The 17244-nt window shown below is 42.5% G+C and overlaps 1 protein-coding gene across 6 annotated transcripts in view; it reads right to left on the bottom strand.

Moving 5' to 3' along the window:
- Positions 1–17244, bottom strand: part of MYO1B (myosin IB) — a 169237-nt gene that overhangs the window by 89954 nt on the left and 62039 nt on the right. For all 6 annotated transcript variants that reach the window (XM_037162933.2, XM_037162935.2, XM_053665160.1 and 3 more), the window contains exon 4: positions 1514–1608. In XM_037162933.2, coding sequence (XP_037018828.1) covers positions 1514–1608 — 95 coding nt within the window. The remainder of the gene's footprint in view (positions 1–1513; positions 1609–17244) is intronic.

The following is a 17244-nucleotide window of genomic DNA, read 5'->3' as shown; positions in this document are numbered from 1 at the left end:
ATCAGAAAATGGATTTCATGTGGGAGATACAGGGAACGAAAAAAATCAAGGATGAGTCTTACTCTTCCAGCTTAAGAAATTCAGGGAACTGGTGGCCATGAGATCTGGATAGAAGGGTAAAGAGAAAAATCAAACTGGGATGGTTCTATGATGAATATGACCTGAATGGCAAATTCAGCAGGTTGCCTTACACAGCAGCAAGCCCTCCATCACTACAGAAGAGGGAGTCTGTCTGGCTGTCCCTGGGGGAAGGGGGGGCAGCTGACTAGCTGGCCTATGACTAAAATCCAAATATATGCAACTATGCTTTCTGTTATACTTTAGATTCTTACATGCCAGTCTTTCCCCTCCAATTCTGCCCATCTAGAGCCTAGAAGGTGCACAACCTTGCAAAAACAGGGCACTATGTCTCCATGGGCTCCTGGAAGGGTGTTGGACATGCTTATCAAAGAAAGGAGGTATTATTCCTAAAGAAAGTGGAGGTGCAGGAGGAAAAGGTGTAGGAAGAAAAGCCACACCAAAGCAAAGAGTAAGGCTTTAAAGGCACAAATTTTGCTAAGGGCTCATGAACAAAACGGATTCAGTCAGTTGACTGAAACATGCATGGGGGGTCATTAGGAAGTCAAGGTTATTAATCTGATAACTAACTAGCCAAGAAAGTGGGAACATTTAAATCCCACTTTGGCAAGCTAGCATAAATGAGCAATTATCACAGTCTTAGCTATAACACAAGAACATTTTGTAAGTAAGTCTCAGGATGTAATGAATAGCACAGGGAATATGGACGATAACATCATAACTCTGTACAGTGACAGGCGGTGACTAGACGCACTGAGGTGATCCCATCTCAGGGTATATAAAAGGGAGAATAACCATGATGTGCACCTGAAACTAAAATACCATAGTATGTCAACCATACTTTAATTTTAAAAAAGAACATTCTACAGATGAAATGGTTACGAAAATACCATCTCCCTCACCATCCTCCTCCTCCTTCATGGACTCATTGGTTCTGTCAAAGACCCACTGCCGACAGCAGATTTATTTAACCTGTCAAGTTTGGGCTCAGCAAGAGAAGCTCTATCTTTTCCAGGTAGCTGAGCACCAAGTGTCAAAACTATGGTCTCACTCAAGCATAAGAGAAAAAGTATAATCCCTCCATTTGAGGAGTTTGTTTTTTAGGGAGGTTGCCAGTCCATCTAAAAATATATACAAAAATCTCACTTCTTTAGGCTTCAGAGAAAAACTTCTCTAGAGTGAAATCCCACATTTTCCTGGTGCCTTCCCTCACTTTTTAGCAGAGAGAAGCTGAGGCTGTGGCTTCCCAAAGCCCTGATCAGTTGGCATTCCCTAGGGAAGTGGCCCAAGACCTCAGTGGCCTGCCACGAAGGATCCCTCAATGGCCCCGCACAGCTTCAAGCTGATGAGCCCCACCTGCCCTCTTTGCTATATGGTCATTCTGTGCAGCCTTCACCTTCCAGGGGAGAAAGTGAGGCTGTCCAGGTGCTCTTACCTGTTTTTCCTGCTCCACTTTCCCCAGTAATGAGGATGCACTGGTCTTTATCTTGATCTCGCAGGGATCGGTACGCTTCATCTGACAGGGCAAAACTGTAGGGGACAATGGAAAGTCCTTAGAATAAACTCACCAGGATGTGTTTCTCAAATGTAATTCAAGGGCCCTTAAAGGGCCACTGAGGCGCTTTAGACAGAAAGCCCAGGCATTTATTTCCTTCACATTCTTAAGGTAAGTGAATAAGCCATCCATCCTTTGTGGCCTGTGTTACCTTGCTTCCATACATTCTCACTGAACCAAAATGGTACAGATTTATTGTACTCTAAATAAAGCTATGCTGTATTTAACACACATGCTGTATTTATGGCTCAATTTATTAAAACCTAGGTAATTCAGAGAACCAAGGAGGAAAATGTTACATCACATGTCCACAACTGGATAATATTGAGATATTTTTTCAGAAGAATCCACTGTAGTTTCAAAATGATGAGGGAAAAAATCTGTTCAAACACTAAAAAAAACCGTACCAGATACCAAATAGGCAAAACTACCATCAGGAAGCTAAATACAGAACTACCGCCTTCACAAATGATGGCAATTGTAAGGCCCACCAGAGGCAAATGGTACTCCGGGTTTGCCATGGTTCTTGTTCAATCCCAGATGCTCAAGCTTCTCACTGTGTCCTATGACGACAAAGTAAGTAAAGCCTATCAAGTAAGGCCAAGTCAGGCCTCATGTGGACCTTCCCCTCCTCAAACTTTACTAATAGGATGAATTTTGCTCTCTCTAGCTTAACTGAAAAATAATTTTGACAATATGATCATGTATTTAGTTAGGGAAAGTTCGTCTTCTACTTAATTTACCAGCAAGTCCTTTCTGAGAGTCTACCTTGTGTCAAGCCCATGCTGGCAGTGGAAAGAGAATTATGACTTATCCCTTCCTCTCTGAGTTCTCAGTCAAAGCCAGGAAAGAGAGATAGAGAGAAAATGGCAACCAGCAAGACAAGGCAAATCATAAAGATTATGTGCAAAATATTGCAGAACCAGACAGCGACCTGAAGAATCCCGGAAGGCGGAAAAAACAGCCCTAAAGAATTCATTTGCAAGACAAAGGGCTCTCGGGTGAAAACAAAGGTAAGTTCAGAGCAGTCGGAGGTTGCTAGAAGGCGCACTTTTGTAAGGACAGAAGGGTACTGGGAGAAATGGGCAGACTCTGGGAGAAAAGACTAGAGGTGATTGGGAGCCACACCGCAGGGCTGTCAGCAGGGCGGTGGCCCAAGGACACAGTGAGCAGAGGTACCAGCATTTCCTCCAAGTACTTCATGTTCAATCATTTTTAGATTCGACAACTACTAAAAATAAATTATTATTAATTTCAGCCACAGATGATAAAACTGAGGCAAAAGTGAGGCAGCACTGCCTTGTGGCACAGCGGAGCCAGACCAACCCCTGCTCCCGACCACTGGTCCACACCATCTCCGCAGGGCCACGGGGTGCACACGATAGAGAGGCCGGTTTGGAGGCAGGGAAGGAGAAGGACATAGGAAGAGTTTAACTTCGGCCAACCAGACGGCAGTGCATCATTCACTCAAGGACTTTGACTTTGCTTCAGAAAGTGTGTGGGGCCAGCAATATCAACAACTTACTAAGTACCTTCCACGGGCCAGGAGCTGAGCAAGGTATGCTTGTATTTACAATCAGATTTATCCTTAAATCACTCTGTGAAGCCAGTGCTAGTTTCCTTAAAGGAAAATGGTCCGAGGCTGAGAGGTGACGTGAGACACATACACTCCCCCCTCCGGACGGTCACAACTCGCCCTCGGTGATCGCAGCTTACCAACTTCAGGACCTGAGTCACTTACCCTGGCTGAACATCGGTTTCTTCGTGTACACACTGGAAAATGGAGCCACGTGCCTTAGCTTAGGTGGTTAAATAAAAGTACTTTACAAGGGATAAAGCCCTGATTCATGTCTGGAATCTTTCCATATTATAAGTAGTTATGCATACCTTGGGCTCCCTCCCAGAGTGTAAGCTCCTCTGGGCACAAGCTTTCTTTCTACCCACAGACCTGTGAATGTGGGACATCACCAATACCAAATGCTGAATGAATGAATGAGTGGATTCTCTGCCGAGTATTGCAGTGAGCTCCAAGGAGTACGGTAAACAGGAAAACTATTTCTTCTATGACCTTCACACAGGGAAGGAAAGCACAGCTTAGCCTTCTCCCTCCCCTCCCCTCCCACTCCTTCCACCTCCAGACAATAGTTCAGAGATGCCACTATCATCATCATCACTGGCAAGAGACTGCAGGAAAGCACATTAGGGCAAATACAAATAAACTTCCCGACCATACACACTTGCCAACCTCTTCAGGTGTTGGTAAGTTCAGCCGTTTCCCGTGCTCCTAGGACCGAAATCCAGGTTACACATTACACTATTACTAGATCCCAAATGATGCAAAACTACTTCTAACATGAATAATCATCTATGATTGTGTGTGTGCACCCATGTATGCTCGTGCAAACATAGGCTTCAGAAGGCCACCGTGACCCTACCATGCATGGTTTACTTTAAGTCAAAACACCGAAGTGGACACATAATTTTTTCTTGTCTGTCCAGAAATACTTCATTGCTGTCCCCAAGCTGGGCCAGATTCATCTAATAGAGAGTGTATTTCCATACGAGATCAACGCTAACAGAGATCATTATTCTGTCAGGGCCCTACAGAGCCCTGAGTTCAAACTGCCATAAAAATTGACCAGCTGAAGCACTGAAGCTCTGAGGAAACTGGCCTGGACTACCGGCATTTGTGTGGACACCAATCTTGACTTCACTGCTTAGAGAAGTGACCCAAGGTGGGCCCAGAAGGACACCGGCCCCGCCCCAACCCCGCCCTTCCTGCCTGACAGCATCAGCACGGCCCATCGCCAAGGCCAACAGTTACCACCACAAACCGAAACCACCGGCCAGTCTTCCAGCCCACTCTGTCATTACGGGACCTAAATAAGTCTTTAGAGAAGTTTTTACTTAAAAACAGTTGTGACCCATATGCTTTGCATTATTTTGTGAACATGTCAGCATTGTTATTTACCACGCACAAAAATGAACGGTTTATTATCATATAATGACAATAACGTAAGGGGCAAGCATGGTTTTTATCTGACCACATCAAGAGCATGGTTTTATCCACTTCTTCTGTCCTCTAGTTGAGCTCTAAGAATAAAGACAGGCTGACATCGAATGCAAGTCTCCCCTTCATTTCCAGATCAGCTCAAAGGCTGCCCGTGGAGAGCCAAACTCTCCCAACGCCATGTTCACTGCATGTTTCCAAACAGCTGTACCTATCGCTCTTAGGTCTGGTTTGGGGCTCATCTGTTATTTTCTGTCAGGGCGGAATGTTGGGTTGTGTGTTCAAAATTATCTAGCTGGTATTTATGTTCTTCCTTCATCTTATTTCTGTTCAGAATGTTAATCTCCACAGTGGTTCTGCTTTCGTGGCCATCAAGGGCAGTAAGAGGGCTGCTTTCCCCAAACTCTATTCCCCCACACCGCCACGTTCCTTCCCAGTTTATTTCACCTACACTGCAAAACAGAGAACATACTCTGACATCAACCTCGTCACCACCACCACCTGAAGCTTATGGTCTTCCAAGCATATGCTTACTTTTCAGTCTCTCTGGCTGTCCCTCAATGAGTTACAGGAGAAATCATTTGCTAAAGCAGTCCTAGTCCATTCCGAGGACTCACAGACTGTTTTCTCCATTAGCCAAAGTGGTTAACAGAACAAATTCTGTCTTGGGAAACTTTCCTGAACTTAGATAACTGTCTCTACCTTTGTATTTCTTCAAAAGCTCTCAAAATGGTACTCCTTTCATTCAATCTTGACTCCTAAAACACCACTTTCAAATCACACAGGGAAATTCTGCTGCAGAATTTAACCCTCTTAAAATAGCACAGTCTCAAAATTCTCATGCACAATTGAGATCTACACATCTCCACTATTTCCATTCCTGGTTCTGCCCTAAAAACTGGGTGTTTCTAAAACTAAGCAACAAAAAGATATGTTCTTAAAAATTCCTAACCTCCAAGTGTTCCACCAATTTCCAACTTCACATTGAACTCAGTTATGGGCTGATGTTGACATTGTTCACAAGAATGATGCAGAAGAGAAGGAAAAAGAGGAAAGGAATTGTGTGTGGCAACTTTTGCAGGGTAACCTTGAGGGGCTTTCTTTGCTTGTTTGTTTGTTTGTTTTTAAGGAGAGGCACAATGTTGGCTTTTCTTATAAAATACTACTATAGATGTATGCATATTTATCATTATCTCATAGTCATAATTCAGAAAACATTCACCCACTTGAAAAACATGACCTTGATAATTTAGTCTTATGCCCTTCCACCAAACATTTACCCTACTCTATCTTAAAGGTAAATTTCAAAAAGCTAAGTCTTTATAGTTACTTATTACAGAAAGCTATAATGTGTTATGTTGGAAAGGTGCATCACATCCATGTCATATGCTAATACGATCATGGTGAATCAATATAGTCACAACATTACAGTTGAGTTGTCTCCCCACAACCCAACACTGACTGGTTAGCATCCCTAACATCCAAGCCTCGGAACAAAGAAAGATGGAAAAAAAAGTGAGCCTCTCTTCAAAGTAAATGGCCATGGTCAAAATGTACACTATGAAGTAAAAAGGAAGAAATGTGAAACCAAACATAAAGAGCAGAACTGGGTTAAGATGGACGGTAAACAGACCTAAATGGCTGCAAGGCTTCTGTTATTTTACATAAAGTGGAACAATATCAACTCTCCATGGACCCCAAAAGTTAAGAATGGATATTATAATATCCATAATATTATGTTATATTATATTAACTAGAATAATCACTATAATGACATGCAGAGCTACCAAATAAAATAAAAAATTAAAATGTAATTCTAAAAACAAACAAAAAGAATCAAGTAATGCAAAAGACACAAAAACAGGAACAGACACAGAGGAGACAAATGGAAAACAAATTCTTAAATGGCAGACTTAAATTCAACCACATCAATAATTACATTAAATGTTAATAGACAAAAGATTCCAATTAAAAGGCAGAGGATGCTAGAATGGACATGAAAGCAAAACCCAATCACATGCTGCCTGCAGGAGTCACACTTAGAATAGAAAGACATGGATAGGCTGACGGCGGAAAAAGACAGGCCATGCAGAAACAACTGGTCAAAAACCCTGTGTTGTGCTTTTCTCTCCATGCACCTAAAGTCACGGCCGTCCCCAGAGTCGTCTCAGTGTAAAAGGATGCCACGCCCTGGCATAACACCGGGAAGAGTGCTCGCAACACAGTATCTTTACAATGAGCTACGATCATTCTTCTAAGACTATTTTATCAACACTAAGTTTTCTAGGTTCATATACATTCTTTTGTCCTAAACGTAAGTAGCTACATTAATTTCTTTTGGCTACATAATTGAAAAGGTTTGTTTCTATTGGCTATGAACCAGAAATAAATAATCTCATCGGAGATTGATCATTTTAAGGTGATGTCTGCTCTGAAGTGACAACAGTAAAACATCAAATAAAGCTCAAAAGTCAGGTTGTGAAACAGTCCATTGTGTGAGTCAGTGCCAAGCAATGCACAGCAGGCCTCTCATTATATTTCAATGGGACACTCGACCATATGTTTTCATCTAGACAGTTCAATGTACGTAACCACCAAGAAGACAACAATCCCATTATCTGAGTGTTTTATATAAAATGGCTCACATGTGTTATGTTTTAGGGAACAACAGAAATCCTGTGTAATTAATCAGAATTTACAACGCTCTTTATTTCAAAAAGTCACAAGCTAGCTGCCAATTAAAATCCAATACAAACAGCAGAGAGCCCTTAAGGGGTAATCTTCTTTCAAGATTTTAGAAATTTTATTTATAATCCTTTTGTGATGAAGAAGCCTTGGGGCACACCCAAATTCTTCCAACCCCAAGGGCCTAGTCATTATCAAAACCCTGTGGGCGTTCCTGAAGGCTGCCCAGTCCAAGGCCAGCTGGCCGCGAGTCCCCAGACACAAGCACACGCCCTCCTCCTGGGGACTGATAGAAAGATGGGCTCGGCCAATGGGTGGCTCTTTTTCAAGGGTGGATTGCAAAAGTCAGGTATAGAGACTTGCATAAGGAAGTAGATAAGAGGCTTAAGGCGACTAAAGTATGCCAAGAAGGAGATAGGAAAGTGGTCAGGAGGAAACATCTGCCTTGAGGGCCTGGAACCTGCTCTCTGGAATTTAGTAGCTCTTCTGTGCTGCTGGGACTTCCTTCTCAAAAGCAAAGAGGCTGATTCCACTGCTTCCGCCTTTGCTGCTACAAATCTTATCTCACAAATTAATAAAGTGTGAATGGCACTACTACCTTGAAATAATCCCCCAACGATGAAAACGAAACCGTGTGTGCAGACTATAGGAGAATATCCACAAGGGCCACGGTTCCCAAGGAAATAGGATAAGAGACCTTGTACACGGGCTTTAAGGATGGTGATTAAGAGAATCTGTCCCCTAGAAGCTTAAAATCTAACAGGAAAGACATTTAAGTTTCCCCCGAACCTATACCCAGAGCATGAGAAGGCAATTCACACACCAGCAAGCAATCTCCTGAAGACATTCAGAAAAGGAAAAAGTGACTTTTCCTGAGGCCAGCATGTCGGTCGTGGAAGGCTGCAAAATCGGAACCCTGGGGCCTGTGCAAGGACGGAGGCAGAGATGACACAAAGAGCAAGAAGGAAATTATGTTATTTCCCCTGCCCAGAAATTAACAAAACACACCTGATTTGGGGAAAGAACAAAGAGACAATCAGGCTCTTAATTCAAATTCAATAAGCTCTTAAAGTATTTTTAGTATCTCTTTTAACAAAAGAATACCAACAATCATCTTTTATTACCTGACTCATAAGAATAAAATTACACAGTGTTATAGCCCTTTCAGTTCAAAGTAAATACAATTAAAACATATTTGCAACACAATACTTTCCAATTTGGGGATCAATATAGCTTATTTCAATTAATTTCATAGTAGGTTTTTATTAAGGGCAACTAAGTCCTGGAAACATCTATTCCCAAGAGGAGTTACTCCAAAGGTCTTTATAATTTTCCTTAGGGCTTATTTTACTCATTAAAGAAAAAAATAATTTCAAGTTCTCAAAACGTTAACTGATTTGTCCAGGTAGATGTTGTTTCCTCTTAAAGCCTAAAAATGTGCCACCTCAAATGCCACTTGGGGTGTCTTTTATCTTTGTCTGACTTTAAAAACACACGCTCTGATCTAAGCTACTTCACTCCCACATCCCAAATAAACTGTCCGGTTATGGGAAGCCCTCGTGTTCACAACATTCAGATGTAAACCGCTTTGTATCATCTGACTTTGACAGCCCCCAAATCACACACGGGACGCAACGCAGTGGGTCAGCTTCCCTCCAGCGAAGGGGTGAGACACAGTGCTGTTCATCCACAACAGCAGAGGCCGCACTGGGGGCCCTGCGTGGCACCGGAGAAGTGCAGAGAAATCTGGCGGTTATCACAGAAAGCACTGCTTGGAGATGCCATCTGAATGGGAACCCCAGGTGACATCCTGCTTTGGTTTCTTCTTCAAAAATGCAGAGAACAGGCAGTGGGCAGCAGTAAAATGTTATCACCTTCTTCAAGTGTTGGTCTGCGCTTCCAGCCTTATAGGGCTGTGCAGTGGGGGTTTATAAAACACCCTGTACGTGTCTGAATGAAGTAGGCGCCCAATTAATGATTGAAAGGCTAAGCCTGCCTTATGGAATCAAAGTCACACATCTACCCACATTTTAGAGAGTGAGATCCACCACCATTTCATAGAGCGGGTGCAACAGTCAAGGAAATCGACAGGTATTAGTCAGATGCCAGATCATAAACAGATGAAGATATACATGCGTAACACATACAGACCACTGTGGATACACCATGGCATGTCTGGGGTGGTACATATTACTGTGGAGGGAAGAAAGTGAATGGATGAAATTATAATTAAGACTTTCTGGTCATTACCGAAATTCATATCATAATGCTATAAGAGAAGAAACACTTTGGAAATAATTTTCAGAATATTCATTCAGCCCTGGCTGGTGTAGCTCAGTGGACTGAACTTGGGCCTGTGAAGCAAAGCGTCGCTGGTTCGATTCCCAGTCAGGGCACACGCCTGGGTTGCAGGCCAGGTCCCCAGTGGGGGACACATGAGAGGCAACCACACATTGATGTTTCTCTCCCTCTCTTTCTCCTTCCCTTCCCCCTCTCTAAAAATAAATAAATAAAGTATTTTTTTAAGAACAGAATATTCATTCATTCACCAAACATTCTGTGTGCTGGGAAGAGTACCAGGCAGAGCACAAAGGCTATCACCCCCACCCTCTAGTGCTCAGTCTGGAGAAATCATTTTCTATCTAACTAGACAGTAAGTCATTTGAAGACAAGTCAGTTGGTCTATGAAACTTCCCCAAAACTAAAAAGCAACAAAACAACAACAAAACACTTTTCCCTAAAGCATGAAAGGGATACTGGTGTTTTGGGGATACATATTTTTTAATTAAAATTTGCTTCTTATCTTTCTTCCAGGCACTGAGCACCTTTCGAATCCACCCCTTCCGCTCCTCTCCATCACTAGTTATTTTTTGCCTTAGACAAGTTCTTCCCTTCTGACCTGAGCCCCAGTAACTCCTAAAGGAGAGGTCCATCTCTCAGCGGACACTTTCCCAAGCCGTCCTGACAAAATGCTGTCAAAACCTGGCATTTGTCATTACCATGACTGATTTAGGAGTTACCATTCTTATTCCTGCCCTCATTGCAGCCAGATTTAACTTCTTGCTTTTATGTGCTTCTGTAATAAAGTTTTTCTCCCCAAACTTTTTAAAACTCAAAGCAAGTCTGAATCATTCCTACCCTCCAAAACTACGGTTCCGCGCACGCTCTGATGTAAGTACAATGCATTATTTTGCTGAGGCACCAGAGCAGTATTAGAAGCACGTCTGAGAATTCCCTGGGCAGTCTGGACCTAAAGGACGGGACCCCAACACACTCCAGCGATGAAGGAGTACTCATTCAAATAAGGTTTGCAAGGTCAGGGCATGGACAAAGTGCAGAAACACTTCCTCTGGAATTTCAAACAAACACCAACTGATTTCTGTTACTACACAGCCATATGCATGCCTTAATTTTAAAAAGAAACTCAGTGTTTGAAGGGAGATCGAAGGACTGTGAATCAGACCATCAAGCAGAAGCCCCCTAAGAGAACGAGCAGGCTCCAGGCCTGGAGCGACTGACAGCCCCCTCAGAGAGACCTGGTGTGGTCAAAGAATGACCACCCCTCATCGGGTGTCTTCCAGAAGATCCCCACTCCCATTCCCTCCTTGATCCCCAACCTAGGGAAGGAGCTTCAACAATAAGATAAGGAAGGCTCAAGATGCCAGTAGGTCTGTTCTGCACAGTATCTGGTTACTATTTTTATGTGTGCTTTTTTAAAAATGTTATAATGTCTGCCTTTAAAAAGCAGCTTCAAAGTGGCCACATGAAAATGGGTAAACCACAAATACCATATGCCACTGGGCCTGCAGGCTGGCTTCCCCGAAATGCTCCTCCTTCTAAAATGCACACAGGTCACTCCTCCCAGGACAGGCTTCCCTGGCTCTCCACTGCTCTTACCCTGAGGCTGGCCCAGGATGTGAGGTAGGAGATGATGAAACAGCAGTGCTGTGAGCTCCTGTTACTATTAGAGAAGGATTTCGTGTCGATACGCCAAGTGCCCTGACTGCCAAAGGGGTCAGACGCAACGGCGCACCACCACACCGAAAGCAGAGCCCCAAAATGAACCTAAATACGGAGCGCTCACCAAACATCTGCTTTCAAGTTTTTTAAGCCATGTCCATGTCTGCAAATTGACCACAAGTTGAGACTCTGCTGAAAATGCCTCATACACAGATCGCATACATATTTGAGAGAACCATTCAGATCAGCAAGCAGGCAGTCAGCATTTATTACCACATGCCTGCAGGGTGATAAAGACTTGACCCTGAAACACCAAACTCTGAGAAACTAAGAAGAAAGTCCAACAACCTCCCAGATCAGCAGGGAAAGACAGGAGGCTGGACAGGAGCAGGTCTTGCCCCAGGGCACTCCGCATACCAACACTGGGTTCCTGAGAGCTACGCCTAGTGCTGGTCTATGTTCTTTTACAGAATATAAACTCGAGACAAGCTTCTATCTTCAACAAAAATCTTGAACTTAACTTCCTGTATGTAAATCCAGACTGGTTTCTGGTTATACAGAGAGGTCAAAGTCAGGCAACCCACTCATGCAGAATCCAATCACTAAAAGCTTTGCACTACAAATCACAAAGCCAGCAGAGCCCTTCTCTCAGGACTTAGTCCATCTCTCCTGGCTCATCTCCCTGCCCACCCCGCTTCTGGCCCACTGTTCCCTCCGAAAGCCCTCCTTGCTGATTCCTGGTGTTGTGGAAGCCCCCTGCCTATACACCGATAAAATCCCATGCTTTAACTTTGAAGATTTTTTTTTTTTTTTGCTCACAGTTTCTGTACCTTGAGAACAGGAACTGCAACTCATCATCTGAGTGCCTGACACAGTATGTGCTCTGAATAAATCTGGGGAATGAATCCTAACGGCCTTGTCTCCTATTCATGCGAGAAATTGACAAAAATAATGTATGACATTTTCAAAGCCTATGTTCATTTACCAACCACTTATAAATAACCAAGTAAAGGAAAGAGTGAAATGAATGTTATTTAAATATGCATATGTAAGTGCACATTCATATGTTTACAAAGAAAAAGCTCTATGGACTTAAATTACTCAAAGAAGAAAGTTTAAAAGAATGGGAATCTATGTTTTATACTCTGTAGCTGAAATTCTTTGTTAGGTTATTTCTAAGTATTCTGCAATTCTCCCTAATGCTAGTTAGTCCATAGAGATTCTATCTGAAGACAAAGGCAAATGATTGCCTAAATTCTTCTGCTTTAGAAAGGCAGTCAACAGATGGTTACACTTGCAGGAGTTAACACTCTTAAGACCTTGGTAGTTCTTGAACTAAGAGGTAAAAGCAATTACAGCCATTTCCAGAGTTGGCTGGTGAAAGGGTCCTGTTGACAACGACCTCTCTGCTCTCCAGACCCTGAACTGCAAGGCTCACCTTGTACCTTGCCTCTTAAGAGTCATCCAACACAGTCCCTCTGGTCCTCCAGCGAAAGCCCTCCTCCCTGGAAGAAGGCACAGAGTGGCACAGTTCCAGAATTTATGTTCGCCAGAGCAGATTTTCTGAACCCAGAAAATCATTGGAACTTGCAGGGTTGGAACACTCAAAAACTTTTGTTGAACAAACCAATCATCTTCAAAAGCTCCACATTAAGTCTTTATAACTTAACCTGGTTGGAAGACTGCCTAGGAGAACTGCAGTCCTGTAGTGATCCTCTGTCCCTCTCCCCTGGGTCTGTCTTGTCGTGGAGACCTGCCATGCTGGTGAAAACAATCAACTTCGTGATAGATCCTAGAATGAGGTTAAATGACCCTTGATAGAGCTTTTTATATGCCAATAGCAGGCTCAGGGACAGAGGAGAAAATGTACATAAATGTGGGACAAAGCCACATTTCTCATTTGGTTTCAGAACTGCGAACACTTACTGAAAAAAAAAAAAACTTCTCTGCAATTTGTATGAACAATGGATCGAAGAGGAAATCCCCATTCCTAAAAATATTCTGTGGTCCCTAACTGCATTGTGTAAGGTTTGTGAAAAAGAAAACAAACACACACACACACACACAACTGCTCTCTCCAAGTATGTATATTTCAAATACCTACAAATCGAGAAAATACCAATTTCTGCAATAACTCAGGGACCCCAGGCTCAAGGACCGCCCCTACACCCTGCGTAGTTGCCTAATCACCATCACACACTAGTTCCAGTCCAGGGAAGCTTCTATTTGTCATGACTTATGGCCCACTTCTCCACAGACAGGAGGGAGCCATCTATTCAAACAAGTCTAGGTTCGCTTCCTCAATTTTCATAAAATGATGACAGCCCAACCTATTACTCAGTGGGTTTCAAAATTAACACTCTTTTATTGAAACCGGAGGATGTGTACTCTGGGTTCTCTCCACAGAATGCAGCCTCAGCTTGTGTGACGAGAAAGCCCCGTGACGAGAAAACAGAAAACAAAGAAGCACACAACACTGTCACAGAGCATCACCTGAAGCACACACTGCAATCTCTCTCTTCTTCCTCATACTCCTCAATCAGTCAAACTAGCGACAAGCTAGGTACTTGTACCCGTGGTTCTTGGCCTTGGATGCACATTGGAATAACCTGAGGAGTTGATGTTTCATTCCTCCCTCCCCATACTGTATAGATGATTGAATTTTACGGTGGCTCTACTGAGCAGCCCAGGGTGGCTTATAGATCTGATAGATTTGCTGGATTCCATAAACTGCACCTTGATGTTATGTCCTCTACCTCCACATGGTGAGGTGACATAAGAAGCTACACAAAATTTACCGTTTTATTTTCTGCAGGGGTATTTTGGGAAGTACTGCTCAAGATGATATCCTTCACTCACACCATAAATCCCGTAAGAGAAGCCCCTTTTAAACCTAACTCATAAGGAAAACTTTGCTTCTCATGAGCAACTCAAGTGCTTTGATTTTACATGCAAAAATAATGCTGGAACGGATCATATTTCCCTTTATGTTTTAAAAAATCCAAGTTTAATAAATATAGAGGACTTGTGGAGGACTCGTTTAATAAATGAGACCCAAACTTTCACTTGGGTCTCATTTATATTGCTTCCTTTGCTCTGACATTTAAAAAAACTACCTTTTTATAATATCAGCTATAAAACAGTAACATGCTGTCAGTCAATTTCCAATGTAAGGAAATATAATAATTAGCTCCCATTCATATTTCTCACACATTTTTAAACCATAAAAGACCAAATAATGCAACTGATGTGACTAAAATCCATGCATACATGAACAGCCCTTCTTTTTGTCTTGCTCCTGGGGGGGGGGGTGCAGGGACAGATAAAAGATGGATAGATGACAGGTGGGTAGGTAGCTGTGTAGACAGCTCTATCTGAGGAACGCAATTTCCCAGGAATTTTTCATTTATTCACTTAAAACCGTAATATTCTAAATATTCACAAATCTAGAGAAATTTTCTGTGTGCAAGCAGAGAGATAAAGGTTTTCCAGAATAAAAAGAACACAATATAAAAGTTACAGCAATACTGAGAAACGCTGAAAGGCGACTGCCCTCCCTCGTATTATGGAAACAGAAACCCTGTACGCATGGCTGTTGGCGTGGGTCCGTATTTATTTCACATTCCCAATCCCACGCTTCATCGCCCAACCCACCACCAACCTCGACACGCCCCACCTCTTCTACGAAAGGCCAGTGTTATTCTCCTTTCATGTCACTTCTAAGAGGGCTCTTCTCTTACACACTTTTGTGGAGATTCTGAAAAAGGCATGTGCTAGTGAAAATGTACCGTTCCATTCACTAAGGTCTCCAGGGGGAATAAACCAATCTTGGACACCACTAACTCAAAAAGAGTTAAGACTCATGTCTTTATTTCTATAACGAAAACTGAAAAAGATTTGCCTTCTCTTTCCTGTATTGGGAATAAGACAAGGCCTCTCAGGTACATCCCCACCTTGGTAAGAAGAGTTTCTGTCACAGGTGCCCTGTTGATGAAGCAAAGAAAGAGAAAACCAGACTTCAAATCTAGAGGTTAGATGATTCTCAGTTTACTCTCATTTAGACCATGACTTCAGAAACCTAAAGAACAGAATGCCCCAAGTCACCCCACTACCTAGTTGTTCAGGACAACTGAAGCAAAGCTGTCATTCACTAACAATAAAAAAGGTTTCTAATAATTTTTTCCTAAAAAGTACCACAAATTCCTTAAACAGGAGGATCACATATATACCCATAGAATTTTAGACTTGAAAGCAACCTTAGAATTAAATACGTCCCATTCGCAGTACAAACACCCATCAGTAATTCTATTGACACTACGAATTAATCTGTAAATATTTAGCTGCAACAGTGTCATTAAATATTTACATCTCATACTTGAATAACTTCACTGTTTTCCGTTATGAACACCTAAAGTTCTTTCCTACATTTTAAAAATTGTATTATGCCACTTGAAATTTTTCTTTTTTGTTCTTTTTTGCATAAGCCACTAAATACCAAGCTAAGATACCAAGCAAAGTCTTTACAATGTGGCTTCATCTTTTGATAAAAACACCTAGAACATCAGGTTTTGGGGGGGGGGTTATTTTCTTTCCTTTTTTCTCTTTCTCTCCTAAGATCTTTATGTTAATTATAGAACTCAGCCAAGAGCAAACAGGAATAAGTTCAAGGACATGTGCAAGGATGAATTTCTTGGAGGTGACCAGAAGTGCCCCAACCTGGCCATGTATGTTTTATTCATTCATTTATTCACTGGTTCAGTGAACATGTATTGAATGTGTACCAAGTCCAGAGCTTCCCAGTCCCAACTGTGTGGTAGAAATCTTCCAGGAAACAAATGTCTAAGAGCAGGTGATTGCTCACCTAGGTTAGGGAAGGCAGGGAGAATACTACTGGACACTTCCCCATTGCCCTCAGGATCAAAACCTAAATTTTTACTCTGCTCTGCAATACTGAGTTTCCCTTTGACTCTCCAGCCTTTCCCATTGCCCTCTTTGCTTTCTTCCTCCAGGAGAATCCAAAGTCAAGTGTAGCTTTGAACATCCCTTGCTTCTTTTGCACCACAGGGCCATTGCACATGCTATCTCTCTCTAAAACATTCTTTTTTAAATTTAATCTTTTTCATTCTTTTCTTAATTTAATCTTTATTATATTTTTCCCATTACCATTTAGTCCCCTTATACCCCCTGCCCCAGCACTCACCACACTGTTGTCCATGTCCATGAGTCCTTTCTCCTTTTCTTCAATCCCTCCACCCCTCACCTTTGCTGCCCCAACCAGCTGTCAGCCTACTCTCCATCTATGAGTCTGGCCCCATTTCCCTTGTTAGTTCATTTGTTCATTAGATTCCACATATAAGTGAAATCATATAGTATTTGTCTTTCTCTGACTGGCTTATTTCCCTTAGTATAATGGAGAACATCAGATGCTTTTGAACATGTGATTAAAGGTGTATCGACTCTCACTGATATGGTGGACTGTCTGTATTGTGCCGGCCACTGTACAGGCACTAGGAACGCAGTGGTTAAACATGGACCTGACAGTCTATGGGCAGGATGAAGGGGAAGGAAGGCAATAAACAAAATAAGCATAGTATGCTGGAGGGTGGTCAAAGAGAGAAAAAAGCAAAACAGGGATGGCGAGTGCTGGTCAGGACAGAAAAGGGGAGCAGCCTGAACCGTTAGAGAAAATAACACTGGAAGAACTAACTAAGAAGACAACATGTGAGCAAAACTTGAAGGAGGTGAAGAAGAGGACACAGGGGACGCAGTGTGGGGAGAGGAGGGAGTGGGAGAGAGAAAGAGAGAGACGGACAGGGGAGAGGGAGAAGGGGGAGAGAGAGACACACAGTGGAGGGGGCATTCCAAGAAGAGCGTGAGTACAAAGCCCCCAGTACACAAATGTGCATCTGGCTTAACGATAAAACAGGATCCTATTTTAACTATGTATGCTACTTTT

Source organism: Artibeus jamaicensis, unplaced genomic scaffold (assembly GCF_021234435.1).
Source record: "Artibeus jamaicensis isolate MK-2021 breed Jamaican fruit bat unplaced genomic scaffold, CSHL_Jam_final contig_391, whole genome shotgun sequence".
In the NCBI taxonomy this organism is placed as follows: Eukaryota; Metazoa; Chordata; class Mammalia; order Chiroptera; family Phyllostomidae; genus Artibeus; species Artibeus jamaicensis.
Note: the sequence above shows the minus strand (reverse complement) of the source record. Positions and strands in the feature narration are given on the sequence as shown.